The following is a 20597-nucleotide window of genomic DNA, read 5'->3' as shown; positions in this document are numbered from 1 at the left end:
CTGAAGCCGACCCAATCGACCTTCTTCTGATTGATAAACGTCCGGCGCTCAGAGTCGGTCGATGGTGAGAAATATGGGGAGGTGATCTGGACCAAAAGAAATGACGGCTTGCCAGAAAAGGTCGCTCAGCAGATCTGGGCATGAAACCAATATATCTGGCGAGTTGCTGCACATCCCCGTAATCCTAATGCGAGCATCCTCATTCACTGTGCAAACGTGGAGTACACTTTGTATAGCTCTAACATTACCGGATCTGACTTCTATTCCCATACATTCCATGTTGGGGTCTCTAGTGCCAGGCGCAGGCGAAATGGGTCTATACTACAAGGTTGATGTATCAAGTACGACGAGGACGCAGAAACCGACAACGTTTGTAATCTACTGCTATCTATGTTCGCACGCTACCTTACAACATATTCAGTAGGAATATACTCCTAAGTGACGTAAGGTCAGATCAAGATCGGAAATGCACCCACTTCATGTACCGGTTACACCTCACCGACACTGACCGATGATGAAGGCGGATCTGGCAAACCGAACAGAAACAGGGTCCGGGATTCTTTTTAATCCAGCCATAGACCACAATCGTGCGGAGAAGACAATCCGGAATGTGCCTCTCTCATGGCGAAAAAAGGACGAAAACGTACACTGAGGCGTCTGTCCTAGCCGATGAAGAACTCCATCGAGTCCATCCAGAGTGTACAACCGGCTGCCATGGGATTCATATCTTCTAGTCTGGAACTATCCGAATAGAAATCTATGTACATCTCTTGCAATTCACACTGCCTGGAACATCGGGCATTACATCAAGTAAACAACAGTGTTCTTAGCCGCCGCATGACCAAAGAAAACGATCCCCTTAGTCTCATAGCGGTGTAACATTCAATTCATCAGGCAAAATGTGATTTTGTTTATAGCACCGACATGTTTGGACATCACGCAACGCCCAAATTCTTGACATACCTCTTTTTACTCAACAATTTTTGTTGTTGCTGGGGCAATAACCCAACAATAGCGGACCAGTCCACCGAACGTAAAAGCAATCCGCTTAAAATTAATTAAAACGACTTCTTATTGAAGTGCCTATCAGTAGTTAAGCAAGAGCCGGTGCCACCAAGCGTTTCAATGAGATTCTCTACTCGATACCGCTGATAATCTGCGAATGCAGTTGTAGCTACTCCGTATGGAGCAGTGGTCATATTTTAATGTAATATATTTAATATACTCCAATCGTAAATAAAGGGCGTATATACAGCTGTGTTCAAAAAAATGGGAGTATGAATGATTTTTAATAAAATTAGGTTAAGGAAGTGAAAACTGAATATACAAAAGCGACAACAATGCTGTTGCAATAGTTTTGAACAAATTTTAAATAATAATTTCTGTAATATTGGGACGTAGAAAGCACTGTACCAAATAATGGGTACTATGTTGCGAAAAACGAACATAGTACCAGTCATAAAGGCGAGAATTAGTCTTAAACTACGAAAAGTAATCAAAATGCTATGAAAACTATATGGATAATTTAAGAAATAGTAGGACGCTTCAATCAAATGATTATATAAAAAATGGCCGAAACACTTTGGCTCATACGAAAAGCCTCAACTATTGATGGCCGTCGATTTTATGATATACCAAAAAATATTTTCGAGAGGGACTTAATCTGACTGAAATTGCCTCCACTATTTGCAAATGTTTGTTGGAAAATAACTTATTCGCAAAAAATCCAAGAATGGTACCATTGCTGACCAAGAAGTATATAGTTGCACGCTTTAAGTTCGCTAAAGGACATATCGATTTGCCGATTCATAAGTGGAGGAACATACTGTGGACCGACGATTGTATTATATGGTGGAAGAGGGCTTAGACAGACGTCTGCTGGCCTGCCAAACACAATATAAATCACAATTAACAAAAAAGACAAACCATGATGGGATTCGTTGGAGATTTTTATAACTTTGAAGCAAGTAATGTTACATTATGTAGACTGGAATATGCTTCTGAAATTGGTATTCTAAATAGATAATGACCGCAAACATACTAGTCTATTGGCAAGGGGTTGTTTCAGGGTAATGGGATTCAGGTTAAGCTGTGACCTGCTCAGTCTCCTGTCGTCAATCCCATTGAACATTTATGGGACGACATTGAAATTATGTTACAGAGAACCGAATTCCAAATGCGGAAGAGCTATGGACAAAATTTGTTTGGAGCTATCCCAACATCATCCTTTTAAATAGATGCCAAGATCTTATTGAGACTCTATGCATCGGATCAGATGGTCACATGCAATATATTAATTTTTTTGAAGAGAACGAGCAACGAGAAAATTTTCGAATATTCGGCAAGATACGCGGGCACTGTCTTCCATCGCGACAATGCTCGGTCACATGTTGCAAGCCCGTTCAAGAACAATGTGAGGAAAAATGGAGGGGTAGCTCTGGCATACCTTACTTATGACTCTGACTTTGTCCCTCTTGACTACCATTTGTTTTAGTCGATGCAGAATGCCCTTACTGGAAAAAGCTTCACTTCAGAATAGGGCGTATGAAATCGGTTTGATCCCTTTTCACCTCAGTTCTTTTGGCAGGGCAAAATAGGGGCTGGCAGGCAATGGACAGTACTTTGAATAATCTATGAATTCATTTAGCTATTATAATAAATCGACATTATTATTTTGTACACCCTATAACAAGCAGATTTTTACAACGAAGTACAATCTCATTGGTCCTATGTTTCTCAAAAGTACTGTTTAAAATGAAATTACCTTTTGAGGTACATTTTTAGTTCTGGATGTTGTGGGAGTTATGGGTGATGCAGCTCTGGCTTTGGCCAGAGGTGATCTTTGTGCACGAGGCGTTGTTTTCGACGAACTAGCGGTGACTGATGTTCGCTTTTGTGTTGGCTTATATTCCGTGTCTGACTCGAATTCATCCGAAGACTCCTCGTCATCGTCGTCCTCGCTATCGCTCGACTTCTTCTTCTTGCGCTTAACCAACGCTTTTCGTTTTTTAGCGGGAGATTTACGAGTGCCTGAAGTATTTCCGGTCGCTGAACCAGTACTGCGCTTGCGCTTTTGTGCTGATTTGGATGATGATGATGGCGTTTGTGCTGCAGGTTTCGCTAGCGATGAAGAGTATGGTTTCCGCGTTTTTCTACCGGACGAGGCCCCAGTTGGAGTTCCAACCTCTCCATCAGCGTTGTTTGAAGATTTCTTTTCGATCTGAGATTCATCTTTGAATAGCGAAATATCAACTATGGTGTAGAAAGAAACAAAAATTACAAGAACTCTCTTTATGTGTTTAAAATCAAGTTTGCACTTACGTCCATCTGGATTTTCCTCCGTTAATTCTGGTCTTGGTACCAATCCTTTTTCCACATCAATAGCTTTTTTGAGTATACTTTCAATGCGCGTTCGCTCCGATTTTGGCAAACGCATGTGGCCCTTATCAATTCGCTTTAGCTCCACCGTTGTTAGAACACATTCGATATCAGTGTGGTCATAGAAATCGGGTATGTACACATTGCAATCCTTGGCGTCCTCTGAAAGCCAACGGATACTGATACGCGGCGAGGTACGATAAACATTTTGCATGGTCTGGCACAAATAGAATGTACCTTCGGCATTGCGTACTGCCATGTATTCGTTTTTGTAGAAAACGATCAAGCGATCTTCATTCGACATGGGCTTAGGCGAGTTGGAAGCCTCACTAGCCGATAGTTTGGTGATGAAGGCCAACTCGGGCAGAGGACTTTGGTAAAGAATCGTCTTGAGGCGGTGGCGTTTCGATTTGCGGTCAGAATCATCATCTTTTGGTGTCGATGGGGCAGAATCGATAGCTTGTGGTTCAGATTTGGATTTACGCTTTGTCCGTACGATAGCAGGTGTCGTCTTTTCTTCAACCTTTTTTTCGGGCGTTTTGCTTTCGCTTGAAGTCGTTTTATTACTGGTAACAGGCTTAACTTTAGCCAACTTAATGGCACGCGCTTGCTTTTTAACTGGTGTAGAGGAAACAGCCGCTGATGATGAAGTGGCTGTAGCAGAAGTCTCGGGTATTCCTTTGACCACATCACTAGAATTTGGTTTGACAGGGACAGCAGAGATAGCAGAGACGGGTTTCGTGGAGCTTGAACTCTCTGCCTTCGCAGTGGACTTTGTGGGTGCCTTCGCTTGTTCCTTTTCCTTTGGAATAGTTTTAGAATAAGCCTCACATCCCTCCGTGCTAAATGATGACAAAGTGAGTCTGTGTTCTACTGGTTTCTCCACAAGCTTCGTCGCCTCCTTAACTGGCGATTTGCTCTTTGCTTCCTGCAAGGCTGGTTCTTCAGACTTTTCAGAGTGCTTTTCCATTGTCGAAGTTGCCTCAACTGCTTCTGTACTAGCCTTGGGTTTTATGTCTTCTGCGATTTTATCAACATTGGTCGCTGCGATCTCAACATTCGTGCTTATCGTTTTGTCGCCATCTACTTCCTTGCTCTTCTCTTCTTTAGCTTTCGGCTTGGCCTCCGTGATTTTATCATTATTGACCTTTTCAAATTCCTTTTGACTATCGGATTTCTTTTCTTCAGACACAACTTCGGGTTTCAATGATTTTTCTGACTTATCCACACTTGTTGTGGGAGTAGTTTTTGTAGAGGTTTCTGGTGGTGTTGTTGTTGGAGGTTTCACTTCAACCTCGAGAATAGTTTCCTGGAAAAAAAAAAGATTTTTTTTAATTTTTGAATAAAGGAAATTATTCATTAATTACCTTCTTTTCAATCACTTGCTTCTGTAGGTCACTTGAAGAGCTTTTATTGCCTCCATCCTTAGCCACTTCATCTGCGCTGTTTTCCGGTTTTACTGATTTTGCAGCTTCTGGTTGCGATTTTTGTTCTTCATACGATTTTGAGGATTCAGAGGCAATTGATGCACTAGTTTTGGTTTTTGTTGGCTCAGCGGCGACCGGTGGCTTTGGAGTCACCGCCGTTGCCGCTGCCGCAGCCTCAACCTTCTTATCTTCAGCTGGTTTGACCACATCCTTTTTTTGGGTTGTGTCTGAGGCAGCAGAAACAGCGACAGGTGGAGCTGTAACAGTTGCCGAAATAGGTGCATTCGATTCTGTGGTATTTTTGTTGTTTTGGTCCGCAGAAGATTTTACTGGATCTTTGCCGGAAGCTTTTGGAGGCGACGTCGGCGGATCGGATGTTGAGGGTTTTGGTTCTAACACAGTGGGTGCTGTTGGAGTTGTGGTTATTGTTGGTGGTGGTGGTGGTGACGTTTTTAAAGCACTAGTAGTAGGATTAACCACAGGCTGCTGTGGAGACGGCGGGGCAGCAGGCGTGGTAGTCGTCGAGGTGTTGGTAGAAGTGGGTGTCGATTGTGTTGTTGCCTTCTGTGTTGGAGTTGCCGTAGCTGTGGTTGCTGTTGCCGTTGGGGGTGGAGGAGCCCCTATTTTACTACCAACTATCGCGGAATTAGCTGCCGGGGGCATTTGTTTGGTCAACTGTACTGGAGTTGACTGTGGCGATTTTAGAGCGGCTCCTGTAGCAGCATCCACATTGCCACCACTTCCCACTTTAGCTGGACTTGTGGTATTGCTGTAGGCATTGTTTCCTGCTCCTCCAGCATATGTTTTTTGCACATTTTGGCTATGACCTGCTGGCGGTGGGACCGATGCATTTTTATTGCCAGCATTGTTTGGTGGTGTAAACTTATTCTGCTGATGAGCAGCACTGGGTGCCGTTGTGGTTGGTTTTGTCGGTGTAAGTGATATGGATGGTGGTGGTTGGGAGGTTTGATGTTTATTCGAAGGGCCGCCGGAAGATGGTCCTGCACTACCCTTTTGATGAGGCAAGGAGCCGGATGGTGGAATTACATTTCCACCAATGTTTGCTGCTGTAACAGGTGTGATTTGGGTGTTGGGTGGCAAATTTGGTGTTTTCATTTGATTGGTTAAAGGCGGCGGAGGAGGGGCAGCAGAGGTGTGTTTATTGCCACTAACAGCTGCTTGGGCAGCAGCTGTCAAATAGCGCTGCTGAAACTGTTGTACTGCAGCCACTGTCGCAGCAGCATTTTGTTGTTGTTGATGATGTTTTTGCTGCTGTTGTTGTTGTTGATGCGACATAGCTGTCGTTGTGGCGGGAGGCGGTACCCCTTGCGATAGCCCTCCTTGTTGTTGTCCGAGGTGACCACCTACCTGGGAGTTGCCCGCTCCATGCTGTTGTTGGTGCATTTGTTTGGCTTGCATTTGATATTGGAAGGCCTGTAATTGTTGCACAAAGTTAGATGGCAACGCTTGTAATGTCTGCTGCAACTGATTAAAAGTGGGATTAGCTGCCGGATTGCCATTCGCTTGCTGTTGGTAGGTCTTGTTCAACAGTTCTGTGGCACCAGGTGTTCGAGTCAAAGCTAACGGCTCGCCCCCACCCCCAGCATTCGGTCCACCACCACCAGGTACTCCTCCAATGGGCATGCCACCACCAACACCACCTCCACCCATATTGTGGTGTTGCTGTTGTTGTTGCTGTTGTTGATGCTGCTGCTGTTGCATTTGTTGCTGAAAATGTAGAAATTGTTGCTGCTGCTTCAGCATATTCTGTATGCGTTGCTGTTGAAGAAATGCATTCAACTCAGCCTGTGATGATTGCGGCAAAGGATTCTGACCATGAACCAGATTTTGCATCTGTTGTTGAATGCCAGCAAATGTCTTGGCCACTTGGGGCATATTGTTTGGTCCATTCGGCGGACCGCCACCACCTGCGCCTGCTCCACCCATGCCACTGCCACCAGAACCGGGCGGTTTCTGGTTGTAACTCATCTTGACATTAATTAAATAGAATTTATTTTCTTAACCACTGAAAAATAAGAGAAGAAAAAAGAAATGATAACTTCATGGCTGTATAAAAACAATTACAGTTCAAAGACAACTTAATCGGCCAAAGCCGACATTAAGGCTGTGTCAAAATCTGAACATAGTTTTAGGCAATTCATCACCGATTCAAAAAGTCACAAGAGAATACTATGTGTCACAATTTGTGCAGATCGATGGATAAATGTTGGTATTATTGCAATGTTTTTCCAAATCGTACGAACCAATATAATTTGCCCATTGGAATCATTTGAGTAACATGGGCAAATTTGTCATATATCAATGAGTGCTCTCCGATTCAAGTTTAAGACCAAGGATAAGGGTCCTGCTTTTTATAGCCGAGTCCGAACGGCGTGCCGCAGTGCGACAGCTCTTTGGAGAGAAGCTGATGATATCGCTAGGGCTCGAACCCAGGCATTCAGCATCGTAGGCGGACATGCTAACCTCTGCACTGTGTCTGTAATGTCTTAACAGCAATTGGTATAAATATCTTCTCAGATAGCCATACAGCCATTAAATCTCTAAAGAGCATATTATATTTTTTTTGCACTCGGCTGTCGCAGATTTTTCAAAGAAAAGGCTGAACAATTCAAAAGTCACCTGTTCTGGGTATCATATCTCAGGTAGCCTAGCATACCATCTTACAGTACTTGTTGGTTCAATACTTGTTTTGTATGTATTTTAATGAACTACGATCCAAGTTGAAAAATTCAGAAAAAAAGGCAGATAATGTGCATATCTTGTTTGATTTGTCCAAAGACTGCATTATTACACCCAGCATGTAACCTACAAGCGTCTTAGCTACTAGACGCTTGTAGGACTACTACCTCCGACCTGGTTAGAGAATTTCCATTCGTTGAGCATCTGCGTGGATTTCGAAGACTGCACAGCACAAGAACTGAAAGGCAGGGTCACGAATTATCTGTGCGATCGCCTGTCATTTGTGGAATTTAGAAATAAGAGGTCGAAACACCGTAACGTGAAACAGGAGTTCTCCAAGGCGGGCGAAATCTCCGGCACTGCTTAACATCTACCTATTCTCTTGAAATCTGCCACCAAATCTTCAGCCACATGGTTTACTACAAATACGCGTCGTGTGAATGATGATCCGATTGTGAAAGTTGTTGGCATAACGGTTCCGATCATCGAGTGCCCCAAAATGCTTGGAGTCACATTTAACAACACTTTCACGTCCTCCGCACAAGCCCCCATTTGTAATAAGGACATAAGTAGAAACAAAATCCTCAAGTCACTTGCGGGCATCATTTGGGGTGCTGACAAAGAAACTTTATTGACTATGTACAAAGCAATTGACTGGTCTGTGAAAAGTTATGCAGCTTCAGTGTGGCCTCATCAACTATGTGACACGTAGTTGAAAAATATTCAGATCTTTCCGAATGCTGCTCTTCGAACTGCAATGGGCTGTACCCTCTGTTCTCACGTGGACCACCTTCATCAGTAGACAAAGATCCTATCCATGCGAAGACATAACTACATACTGTCTAAATAATACCTTCTGGGCTGTTATCGCAAGGACCATCCAAATCATCATTTTGTAGATACACCCACCTCCCAGAAGCCTTAAGATGGATCTACATGATCTAGAGTGAGAGGTGCAGCCCTACAAGAGATACCCTCTAGATCAAGCGGCATGACAAGCGAATCTAGACAACATTCATGCAGACACGGCAGCAGATGCGGTGAATAGTGACCGTATGAATATGGGCCTTGGAGAACAACCGCCTCCAATTGCACCTAGTGAAATTGACCTTCCCGGGAATCCCATGACAGCCAGTTGTACATAGCGGATAGGGCCGAGTGTACAATACACTACTACAACAACATCGCCCGGCAAACCAGAGTGTTTCTGGCTCAATAACGTTTCGGCAGATACAGACGCCTGTGTAGGTTCCCTATTGTGACCAGGGATTACCCAACCAGACCTAATCGTCTCAGGACAGACCCTCTTGAAGCACCCCACCTTATCGCAGAGTTCCTGGATCTGGATATTCAGCAGAATAAAATAGACGAAAGGTAGAACGCATTACACTGCTACAACAACAACCAACTATTTAATATTAACTACGAAACCCCAGAAGAAAGGCCACTATAACATAAGGTTACCTAAAGTCACCGGAATTCATTTTGTAGCTAATTAGTTTGATGAGTTGACAAAAAACGTATCCTTCATGGATCTATGCATACTACCACTTTTGATCATAAAGTTTGTTATTGTAGCAGTCTGTTGCACACTGAGGCGGCAGCCCTTGCCGATGAAAGACTCCATCGTGTCAATCCGGTACGTACAACCGTCTTCCATGGGATTGCAAATTTTCAGTCAAATCGGATAATTATTGCGCCCTCTAGAGCCTCAAGAAGTTAAATCGAGCGATCTGATTATGGATCACACTAAGCATGTGTCTTGGAAGTGGTAACTAAACACTACGTGGAAAATTTCAAATCGGGCGGTAACGACTTTTAAAGGCTCAAGAAATCAGATCTGAAGATCGGTTTATATGGCAAATATATCATAACAAGATACCACATGTGTTGTATGGTGAAGGGTATAAAAGGGGTAATCAGGCGGATGGGTGAGAAGCTGTCACCGATGGGAGTATGACCCAGCCAGCCAATTCAGGCTTGCACATAACTCTAGAATGAAAAGAGGACTAAATGCCTGGATGGAATACAGGAACGGAAATGGTGTTCACCCTTTATTCTGTTGTTGTTGTAGCAGTGTGTTACGTTCTACCTTTCGTCTGCTTGATTCTGTTAAGCATTTCTGTGACTAAAATGGGGTGCATCCAGAGGGATCTGTATGGATTGAGTCGAGTGGGTGTCTGGATGGGCAGTTAAATAGGTGGCGTGTGTCGTATGGTCCCTGGTTACAATCGTGACATACATCCTGTACGACGGCATCAATTCTTGCTCTGCAGGAATCGAGGCGGCTGCATCTGCCGCATTGTAATTAGTTTGCCAGGGGAGGTCAATTTCTTCAGGTGCAATGGGAGGCGGTCGTTCTCCAAGGACCATATTTACCCGGTAGCTATTCACACCACCTGCTACCGTGTCTACATGAATGTTGTCTAGATCAGCTTGATCTAGAGGTTCTCTCTTGTAGCGATGAATCTCACGCTCTAGGTCATGCAGAACTACCTTAAGGCTTCTGGGTCGTGGATACCTGTCCACAAATTGATGATTTGGATGGTCTCTGCGATAACAGCGCAGAAGGTATTGCTTAGGATCTTTGTCTCCTGATGGAGGTGGTCCACATGAGTACTGAGGAGACAGCCCGTCGCAGTGCGAAGAGCGGCATTCTGAAAGATCTGAATATTATTTCACTGCATGTCACAGAGCTGACGAAACAATACTGGCGCTGCACAACTTACCACAGACCGGCCAATTGCTTTGTACGTTCGGGGTTAACTAGGTTTCTTTGTCAGCAGCACCCCAAATGCTGCCGGCAAGTGACTTGAAGATCATGTTTCTACTTTTGACTTACGCAAACTGTTGGGAGAATGTGTAAGAGCTGTCCAATTTGACACCAATTATTTTGGGACACTTGATGGTTGAAATCATTTCTTGGTGATATTGTTTCTACTTTTGACTTTATCGCCAATTGTTAAAGCATGTAGGGAGAATGTGTAAGAGCTGTCAAATGTGACACCAAGTATTTTGGGACACTTGATGGTTGAAATCATTTCAGATTTCTTGGAGCAAAATAACAGGCAAGTTTGTTGACGCAAACGTTAAACCTATCGCAGATGTCATCAATGGGTGGGGGCCTGATGGTAAGATCGTACAATCATCCGCATATAATACGACCTCTTTGCCGTCTGAGGGGGTGGTATTGAGGATAGGTAAAGGTTAAACAGTGGCGGAGATGTTACCCCGCCTTGGGGAACTCCTTGATTCACTTTACGGTGAATCGACTTTGACTTCTCATCCCTAAATTCTACAAATAACTGGCGACCACACAGATGATTCGCGACCCAGCGTTTCAGGCCTGGCTGGAGGGACGTGTTGGCGATGTCCACAAACAGTATTGTGTCGAATGCCTTCGATAGGTCTGTCTCTACATGTGTTCTCGACGATATCAAAGGCCTGACCATGCAATAACCAAGCAATATTAATTGCAGGAGTCCAAGGCCATGCTTCCTCAACCCCGGGATAACTGACGTTCGGTTTCGGTTTCGCTTTCCCCAACCTGCGACACAGGCGCACAGTCATCGTAGAAAGCGTCCACCTTAAAAATAAACTCGAACAGGGAAATTCCGTATGTTCCGGACATCGAAGTCTCCCATCAAAAAGATTCTACAGAAGTCTATGTGTTGCCCCATCCAATTGAGACGCGTTCTTGGATACAAAAGGTCTAGATCCTTCAATCATTTGGCGGACACCCTATCCAAAACTACAAAAGTAGCTGATAATTACGTAATGAATAACCCTCCCCTTGACCCACAATTGATATGGTGTACATTTGACTATTTGTTTCACTATTATTAGAGGCAATGTGGGAAAATTGCTGTCCAATGGGACTGGCCTTCTTGAGTGAACTCAAAGTTCCACCGGAAACGAAAATTTCTTTAACAAATTTCCAAATATAGCAATTAATGACTGCTTTACATAACTTTTATCAAATAGATTCATTGTCCTTTTCCTACATTCCCTCCAAATATCGAATGGCTTTGAGCGAGAACTCAACTGAAGGGAGGGAAAAATGCAGCCTCGCCATGAATGTAAAAAAAATCTAAATGATGACGTACATTAGTTTCATCGGTATGGCATCGTACGTAAATTGTTTGTTTTCAATCTTATTTAGAAATGTTAAGAATTTCATGGTACACGTGTGCGTGTGTGCTTCCAGAGCTTTACTTAGAAGCGATTAGTGCCAATAACAACAGCGATGAGTCCACATTAATGCCATGGCTATAAAGTAATGTTCACATCAACCGAACGTACATATACATATATTTCGGTGGCTAGCAGCAGCAGCAACTGACTTTTGTAAATTGGCTTTATTGCCAAACTTTGAAGTTTCTCTCTTTCAAAGTTGCTCTCAATCAGGGTTGCCACATAAATTTGGTAGAAAATCAGTACTTTTCAAGAGAAAAATCAGCATTTACGCACTTCAATTTTAGAAAATCAACAAAAACTCGGAATGTTTATTTATGTGTTTGGGATGAACCCACCATAATGGATGGATATATATTAACCAGGGTAAAAAATATATCTTATGTGATCTCCAACTGTGCCCAATCTTCCAAATATTTTTTTGTTGAAATCAGATAAAACTGCGTCATTCACTATGCCAAACAGGAACTGTATCTTAATGTTAGATTATCGAAATATGGTCCGATTTAGACAGGAATTGGCGCAGATACCAGTCTGGTACTTTGAACTTCGATCTGTGTGGTGTTCATCATTGCCACGAGAAGTTTAGCTGCGAGCTACCGGGCGCGTCCACAGGTTGTGGATAGTCCAACTGCAGTCGGGGACAATCAGCGATATGGAGCGGAGTAAGCCGGAGCGTGCTCCCTCTCCCAGAAGAGCTTGACAAGGATCGCTACCTCCACATATGGAGGTTGTTGGCTACAACAACCAAATTATCGCAAACTAAGGCAAAATACGTAATAACAAGTCTTAACGATGGATCTTAATGGCAGCTACATATCTCTAAATTACTTCCGATTTGGAGTATATGGGGATTATACACCTATATTTATGGCAATTACAATATATAAACTCTCTATATCCATTTTTAGCCAAATCCATTTTAGTTACATTTTTAATGTCGTAAATAGTAGCTTCCATGTACTCACTGAAAGCGGAACAACAAAATAAAAAAAACTTCCATTCATCAGTCGTGGGTATAAAAATTAGAAAAAATAAAAATTTCTTCAATTTGGTTGTATTGTATCGGCTATAGGTCGATGAAAACACAAATATTTAATGTTTTTTCTTTTATTTCATTCCAATATTTCGGTAGACTCCGAAACCTTTTAAAACAGGTCAACAATACCCAAACAAAAAATAATAATAATTAAAAAACGCGATTATTGAGTAAATATAGGATAATTGGCACTTTGCTATTTTTAAAGCTAAAAATTGGAATATCTGGCAACCCTGCTTTCACTCTAAATAGGCGCGTTCACACAAGAATACATAGCTGTATTGGCGTGTGCATAAAAATCTCTCTCAAAAGACAAATGCCCACCTCAGCACACTGACTTTCCCAAACGAACAGAAACACAGCCACACACACACACAATGTATCTAAAACCAAAGTGAAAATGTATTTTCCACGTTCAACGAACTTTTGTTTATATTTTCAGTGCCTGTCGCAGTAGCCATTACCGTCGCGTCGACGTCAACGTTGTACTATTTCTATTGTAATAACAGCACAATTTATATTAGCGTCTCACTCATTTATCGCGTCATTTAAGTCTCATCGCCGTTGGTCAAATCAAAAAAAAAAAAGAAGACACAATAACCATGTGGTGCTGCTTCAACTTTGCGCCTTTCCTACATCTATGTTGGTGGATGTTGACCACATGTCAGCCAGATCTCAATTCGAGTGCATGTACCTATCTTCCACATAATGAATGTTTGTTGATATGCCAGACATAAACGCTTTGTTTTAACCAATGACAAAGAAACATCTATTAAAAAGGATAATAAACAAATTGAAAATAAAAAGTTATCTTCAAATTTTAATAAATAAAAATGGTCTAAACATGGGAATGCAAAAAGAAAATAATAATCATTGTAAATAAATATGTGAAAATGAATAAAAGTTTGTTGAATTCGTTGTTAAATCATAAGATCGGTCTATATGAGAGCTTAGATGTTAAAAACAGCACGTCAAATCTCCACTACTTCGGATCTCAATTGGAGGCAGTAGTTTTTATGAGAGTTGTATTAGGTTAAAGACGGATTTGGTTCGTTATTGCGGCAAGTGTAACTGCCGAGCTTCGACATTTGATTAATTGTAATTTGGTATTAAAGCTTTCTGTTAAGGACAAGTTAGTAACATTTGTGCAAATGTTGGAACGTGAAAATACATTTTTGATATGTTAATTGAAGCGATATCTAAATCTGAATCAAATTTTCATCAAAATCAATTGACTAGTGATGGTTCTAGGAACATCATAGCCCATATTCTGGGAAACATGGATTGATAAATGCGCTTGCAATGGTTGCTTAAGTGTAAATTGGGCGATATATACATAAATAACATTGAAAAAAAATTTACCGAGCATAGAGGTACACATGTATATCTAAATTTGAACCGATTTTTGCCAATTTTAGGCCAAACGAGAAAATTATAGAGAAGAGAATTTAATATAAGGGACAATAATAGAAACTAATCGTTTTTCATTTCTTGATTCTTCTTAAAGGGCAGTATGCAACTCTGGCGAAATTTTCGTTACCATAAGAAATGCAGGTATGCACCTCAAATGAAATTTTCTTTGCGCAACAGGGTGACATAATAGGCATTGGAGAATGTTTTTATGCAATTACGAATGAAAATGAAAGTTTTGGTAGGTCCATGTAACATGAAATTATGTTATTTGCAAATAAAAACGATTAATTTTAGTACATAGTCGGCAATTTAGTGATTTTGCATTTTTCAAGCCATCCTCCTTCCGGGTACAAATGTTCAATTCAACTGATGTTTGGTATTTAACATTCGAAATTTTGTTTTAATTTAGATGTAATTCTAAAAAAAATAAATTACTTTTATTAAATTCTTAAAATGTTAAATTTTATGGAAAAAGTGTTTTTTTAACAGTGGTCGGCACCATTTCCCAATGACATGTTCCTATAGTCGGTATATAGTATTTTTGCAAAGAAAATAACAATTATTAATAAAAAAAATGCTTGAAGTACTTATTTTAAAACACAAGTTTTACATTATTAACTTGCATATTTAACAAGAAAAACGAAAAAGAATTCACCAAAAAGTCGCGGGACCAAGATTTAATACCCACAACCATAGGTATATTTCTTACTCGAAGATCGTTCTATAAAACAACTATATACGAATGTAATCCGATATAGACCTCTTGGGAAAGAATGTAGAAAGGTCAATACTATCAAATTTTCCGAATTTCAAGGAAATGGGTTGAAAAATACGTCATTTAGGTGGTTCAAATTCAATCGTGAGATCTATCTATAAAGAAGGTATATCTAAATATGATCCGTTCTGGATCATATTCGATGCGAATGTAGAGATTGTCATTCCCTCCCGCTCTCGCTCTACAACGCATTGAATAAATATCAGCGAAATCTGGTAAAAATTAGCCTTTCATAAGCTCAAAACCTTAAATCGGGAGATTGGTATGTATATATAGCAGCTTTAACACAATGCGATCCGACCTGGACCCTTTTCGAATAAAGAGAGTTTTAATATAAGACATTGTTGCAAATTTCAAACGAATTGGGTACAAATATTCGTCTTAAAAGCTGAAAACGGTGGTTGTACATCGGGTAAATCTGGTACGTAAAACCGGCTTTCATGGGATTGAGCTGAACACGGTAAATCGGGTGATCGGTTATACAGAGGATATAAGTTAACAGTTACTACATTTCTGTTTTTATTAATTTGAGTGCTTTTACAGAACTAAATCAAAAATCTTAAACTTAGGTTGAAGTTGGTTGGTGCTGCTGTTGGCGCTGCTGCTGTTGGTTGGTGCTGTTGCTGGTGCTGCTATTGGTTTCTTGCTGATTGACGATTTTGTTATTGTTGTCGTCATGAGGTGTCAGGTTACCCGCTTTGCTGTGTTTGCTGTTGATCTGCGGTACTGGTGGATACGGATTGTTGACCCTTGCGTTAGCTGTAGAAATGCTTACATTTCATTACCATTACCATTTCATATTGTTGCTTACAAATCATGATGGTTCACTGTTTGTTGTTGCAGGCGGACAATGTTGACTGACAGCGGTCAATGAATTAATCAATAGAATCAGCAATTTTTTGGTATCGAAATCCAATATAAAGAATTTTTTGTTTGGCTGACATCCCAGCAAACATCTTTGATGTTAACACCTCCCCTCTTAGTTACGAGCGTCCTCGATCGTAATACCGTTAGAAGTAAGGTATCTGAGATAATCTTGGTACGTCTCTTGGAAAGTTTGTTGAATTCGATGTCGGAACTGATAGTTGATTGGGAGGTGCTAGATTAACGGTTTCAATCAATGGGCGCTGCTTTCTTCTTATCAAGAACAATACCAGAATGAGAGCTGCAGCTATTGTGAGTAAATGCACGGCCGCACTCCATTTGTTTTTAATGTTCAACAGTTCTATCGCTTTTGTATTGTTTAGATGGATCCTTTTTACAAATTCCAAAGTGGTTACTTCTTCTATTTTTGATCCAGGAGATCTAGGTTGTAGGATTGCAGGTAATGGTTCGGCATACGTTGTTTGGAAATAGTTGTATGTCTCGTTGTCAATTGTTATGGAAGCGTTTTGAAACTTGATTATGAAGGTTCCCGTAAGATTGTACTGCTCGTCGTTGATGAGAATGGTACCATCGAATTGATTTAGTAGAATCATCCCAGGCAAGACTTCCTCTACTGTAGGGGTGGTGCTATGTCTCAATAAAGTACAGTTTGCTTCTACGCTTTTTAAAAGATTTAACAAACAATTTTCTTTTTCTATTCTTTTGACATTATTTAAATTACAAACAGTCAGATTATTGAAAGATTTACATGGTTTAAGGATCCCATAGGATTCATTTTTACAAACTAGTATTTCATTATAATCAATTTTATTAATAAGATCCCCACTCTTAGTGGGTTTAATCAAGAGTTTACTGCAGGAATCTAAATTCGTAGTCGGTACATTGACGATATAAATAAGTGATTTTTCATTTGATGCAATTTTTACTTCAGAGAATTCGAATATTTCTTCTATGTTTACAAAGGGAATTGAATCTTTCTCGAAAAGCTCTTTTGCAATATTCACTTCAGTGTTCGACAATACAAATGAATTTATTATGCCGGACTTTGCCCAGTGAATGGCATAATTTACATTAACAATTTCTTCCTTTAAAAGGTCAATTTTCATTTTGAGCATGGTTATAAAATTTTCATTGGTTTTTACAATTTTTATAATTTTGTTGGTATTTTCTGTGAGTTCATCTATTTTTTTTAGAGACAGATTATTTATTACAACCTGCCTATTATTGCTTGACAAAACATTGTTAATTTTTTGCTCTATTATCTCGAAATCGTCGTGATCTGGATTTCCGGCGATCCATTTCCAACTTTTCTTAATTCTATTGATTTTTCTATTTCCTGAAGTTACAATTTTTAAATTCTTTAATTATTCACCAAAATTTTTTTCTCTACCAGAGTTTTCACATTTTTTTTCACTTTCGTACTTAAATTCTTCTTAATTATTAAATCTAACTTTTTCCAACTTTTCTTAATTCTATTGATTTTTCTATTTCCTGAAGTTACAATTTTTAAATTCTTTAATTATTCACCAAAATTTTTTTCTCTACCAGAGTTTTCACATTTTTTTCACTTTCGTACTTAAATTCTTCTTAATTATTAAATCTAACTTTTTCCAACTTTTCTTAATTCTATTGATTTTTCTATTTCCTGAAGTTACAATTTTTAAATTCTTTAATTATTCACCAAAATTTTTTTCTCTACCAGAGTTTTCACATTTTTTTCACTTTCGTACTTAAATTCTTCTTAATTATTAAATCTAACTTTTTCCAACTTTTCTTAATTCTATTGATTTTTCTATTTCCTGAAGTTACAATTTTTAAATTCTTTAATTATTCACCAAAATTTTTTTCTCTACCAGAGTTTTCACATTTTTTTCACTTTTGTACTTAAATTCTTCTTAATTATTAAATCTACGATTCACAAATTTTTTTTTGTGTTCACTGCCTACTTACAAATGTATCCCTATAAAGATTTTCCATACGTCCATGGAGGCGATTTCGTTGTCCTTTCGTTAAATCTACTTGGAGAATCGTCCGCTTACTTGTTGACGTGTGTTGAGCCGGTAGTTGTAGCTACAGCCTCTGTGGTCTTCTAGGGTGTTTTTTTGGTCCTTGGTCACAGCCTCCGGGTGCGTTGATGGATTGTTGGGCGCCAGTTAACTGTTACTACATTTCTGTTTTTATTAGTCCTTGGTCACAGCCTCCGGGTGCGTTGATGGATTGTTGGGCGCCAGTTAACAGTTACTACATTTCTGTTTTTATTAATTTGAGTGCTTTTACAGAACTAAATCAAAAATCTTAAACTTAGGTTGAAGTTGGTTGGTGCTGCTGTTGGCGCTGCTGCTGTTGGTTGGTGCTGTTGCTGGTGCTGCTATTGGTTTCTTGCTGATTGACGATTTTGTTATTGTTGTCGTCATGAGGTGTCAGGTTACCCGCTTTGCTGTGTTTGCTGTTGATCTGCGGTACTGGTGGATACGGATTGTTGACCCTTGCGTTAGCTGTAGAAATGCTTACATTTCATTACCATTACCATTTCATATTGTTGCTTACAAATCATGATGGTTCACTGTTTGTTGTTGCAGGCGGACAATGTTGACTGACAGCGGTCAATGAATTAATCAATAGAATCAGCAATTTTTTGGTATCGAAATCCAATATAAAGAATTTTTTGTTTGGCTGACATCCCAGCAAACATCTTTGATGTTAACATATATATAGATGGGCGAAAATGGGCCTCTTCTATCGAACTAAAACTCACTAATTCATAGTGAGTTTTAAATCGGGAAAGTAATCTATATCCATATATATAATTTTAAAAGTCTCACTTTCTTAATTTTTAAGCCTTAGAATCATGGCGTTGAGAGTCTTAGAAGGACGAATTAACTTCTGCGCCAACATTGTACAGACTTTTGTTGTCCATAGGTAAGTTAATTTTTAAAATAGGATATCCCGGAAAATATTTTGATACATCGTCCTTATAAACCGATCTCCCAATTCGATTTCTGAAGAGCGCAAAAGAATAAAAAAAACCGACTACTGGAAAATCCATTTATGGTATATGGTAAAAAAATATATATTTTTAATAATTTTTATGACTTAAATGTTCTTTTCATTGTCCTTTAACATTTGAAATTATTTTTGATTCAAAATTTTAAATATTTCTACGCTTTCTTAATTTAAAAAGTGGATACCTCCACTAAATTTTTTCTTAAGGCACTTTCGCACCCTCTAACTAAATCTGATGTAATCTATAAGCTCAGCTCAAATATTTTTGCTTTCAAGCCGAGCATATTGCAAATTGCAAATTTCGCCCTTGAGCATTCCACTAAGGAACAGGGGCAAACTTCTCCCATATCAATGAGTGCAGTCCGATTCAAGTTTAAGCTCAATGATAAGGGGACTCCTTTTTATAGCCTAGTCCGAACGGCGTGCCATGTAAAACTTCTCTCCAAAGAGAATAGCACCTCACAAATGTTGCCAGCATTAGGAGGGGAAAACCACCGCTGAATTTTTTTTTTTTAATGGTCTCACAGCATTCGAACCCAGGCGTTCAGCGTCATAGGCGGACATGCCGAGCATATTATTAACGTTTATTGGGCATTTATTTAATATAAATTTTTAAATGTTCATAATAATTTGAGTTTAACAAACAAAAAAGCCCACTACCGGTACATGCCGAACTTAAAAGCACTAACCCTATGTGATTTTTTGGCAGCCAAAAATGATTAAAATTCGGCCAAAATTATAGATCGATGTTCGTTGCCATTTTCTATTCTACACAAATATTTTTCAGTGGCGACTGCATTGGTAGTGGTATTGGCTGCAATCGAAAATTTCCCTAAAGCTTAAGTAGGTTGTTGTTGTTGTAGTCAGATGTCTATATGTGGAGGTGGGGATCCTCGTCTAGCTCTTATAGGTGAGCAAGCTCGTTCCGGTCCAAAGGACCGGAACAATGAACACCACACAGATCGGAGCTAAAAGGTCCAGTCTATGTGGTGCTCATAGTTATCCCGAGTTTTACACTGAGGCGGCAGCCCCTGACGATAAAGGGTCAATCCGGTGCGTACAACCAGCTGTCACGGGATTGCAGGCTATTGTTATTCTCAATAAAGAACCAAATGACTCTCGAGTGTATTATATCGTTTCGATACTTAAAAAGTATAAAAAAAATACAAAATAAACAAAATACAATTTTTGAGTTCTAATGCCATTAAAAAAAATAAATAAAAAAACGCACATGAAATATATTCCTAATCTGGCTACAAGCTATCTGAAAACAGATAAACTAGTCAAATGCTAACACTTTCTCTCCCTTACATAGCAAACATAAATACAAACATTTATGATTTATGTTTGTCATGTCATTTTAATAAATTCTCTCAACGAACCATTTTGCCACTCTGCTAGTGTTGAAATCAAAAACGATAAAACGCTAAATGGCACTGCTTTAGCCACGATGTGGTGTCCATTGGCTTAAAAGTAATGAGACTGTTGTTGCAAGGTGGTGGTGGCAGGGTGGTTTTGATTACCTTTTACCTACAACACAAGACTGTTTAAAATAAAACCCGTTGAAACACATTTTAAGATAAAACGCTGCGTCGGTACTATAATGGAGTATAAGATAAAAGAACAATCAGCTGAATGCTGAAAGAATGAAAAAATACTATTAAGAACAGATTTCAGAGACATGCTTTAGTGACACAGAGTAGAGGAAGGAAAAATCAATTCTTAAATTGTACACATTTGGCAGTGCAAAGTCCTTAAGTAAAAACATATACATATATCTATG

The 20597-nt window shown here is 39.7% G+C and overlaps 1 protein-coding gene across 1 annotated transcript in view; it reads right to left on the bottom strand.

The window, feature by feature from the left end:
- Positions 1 to 20597, bottom strand: part of LOC106092834 (mucin-2) — a 33143-nt gene that overhangs the window by 3876 nt on the left and 8670 nt on the right. The window contains exons 2-4 of the mRNA XM_013259762.2: positions 4746 to 6831; positions 3322 to 4687; positions 2765 to 3252 (exon numbers count right to left, since the gene is read on the bottom strand). Coding sequence (XP_013115216.2) covers positions 2765 to 3252; positions 3322 to 4687; positions 4746 to 6794 — 3903 coding nt within the window. The 5' untranslated portion in view covers positions 6795 to 6831. The remainder of the gene's footprint in view (positions 1 to 2764; positions 3253 to 3321; positions 4688 to 4745; positions 6832 to 20597) is intronic.

Source organism: Stomoxys calcitrans, chromosome 4 (assembly GCF_963082655.1).
Source record: "Stomoxys calcitrans chromosome 4, idStoCalc2.1, whole genome shotgun sequence".
Classification (NCBI taxonomy): Eukaryota; Metazoa; Arthropoda; class Insecta; order Diptera; family Muscidae; genus Stomoxys; species Stomoxys calcitrans.
Note: the sequence above shows the minus strand (reverse complement) of the source record. Positions and strands in the feature narration are given on the sequence as shown.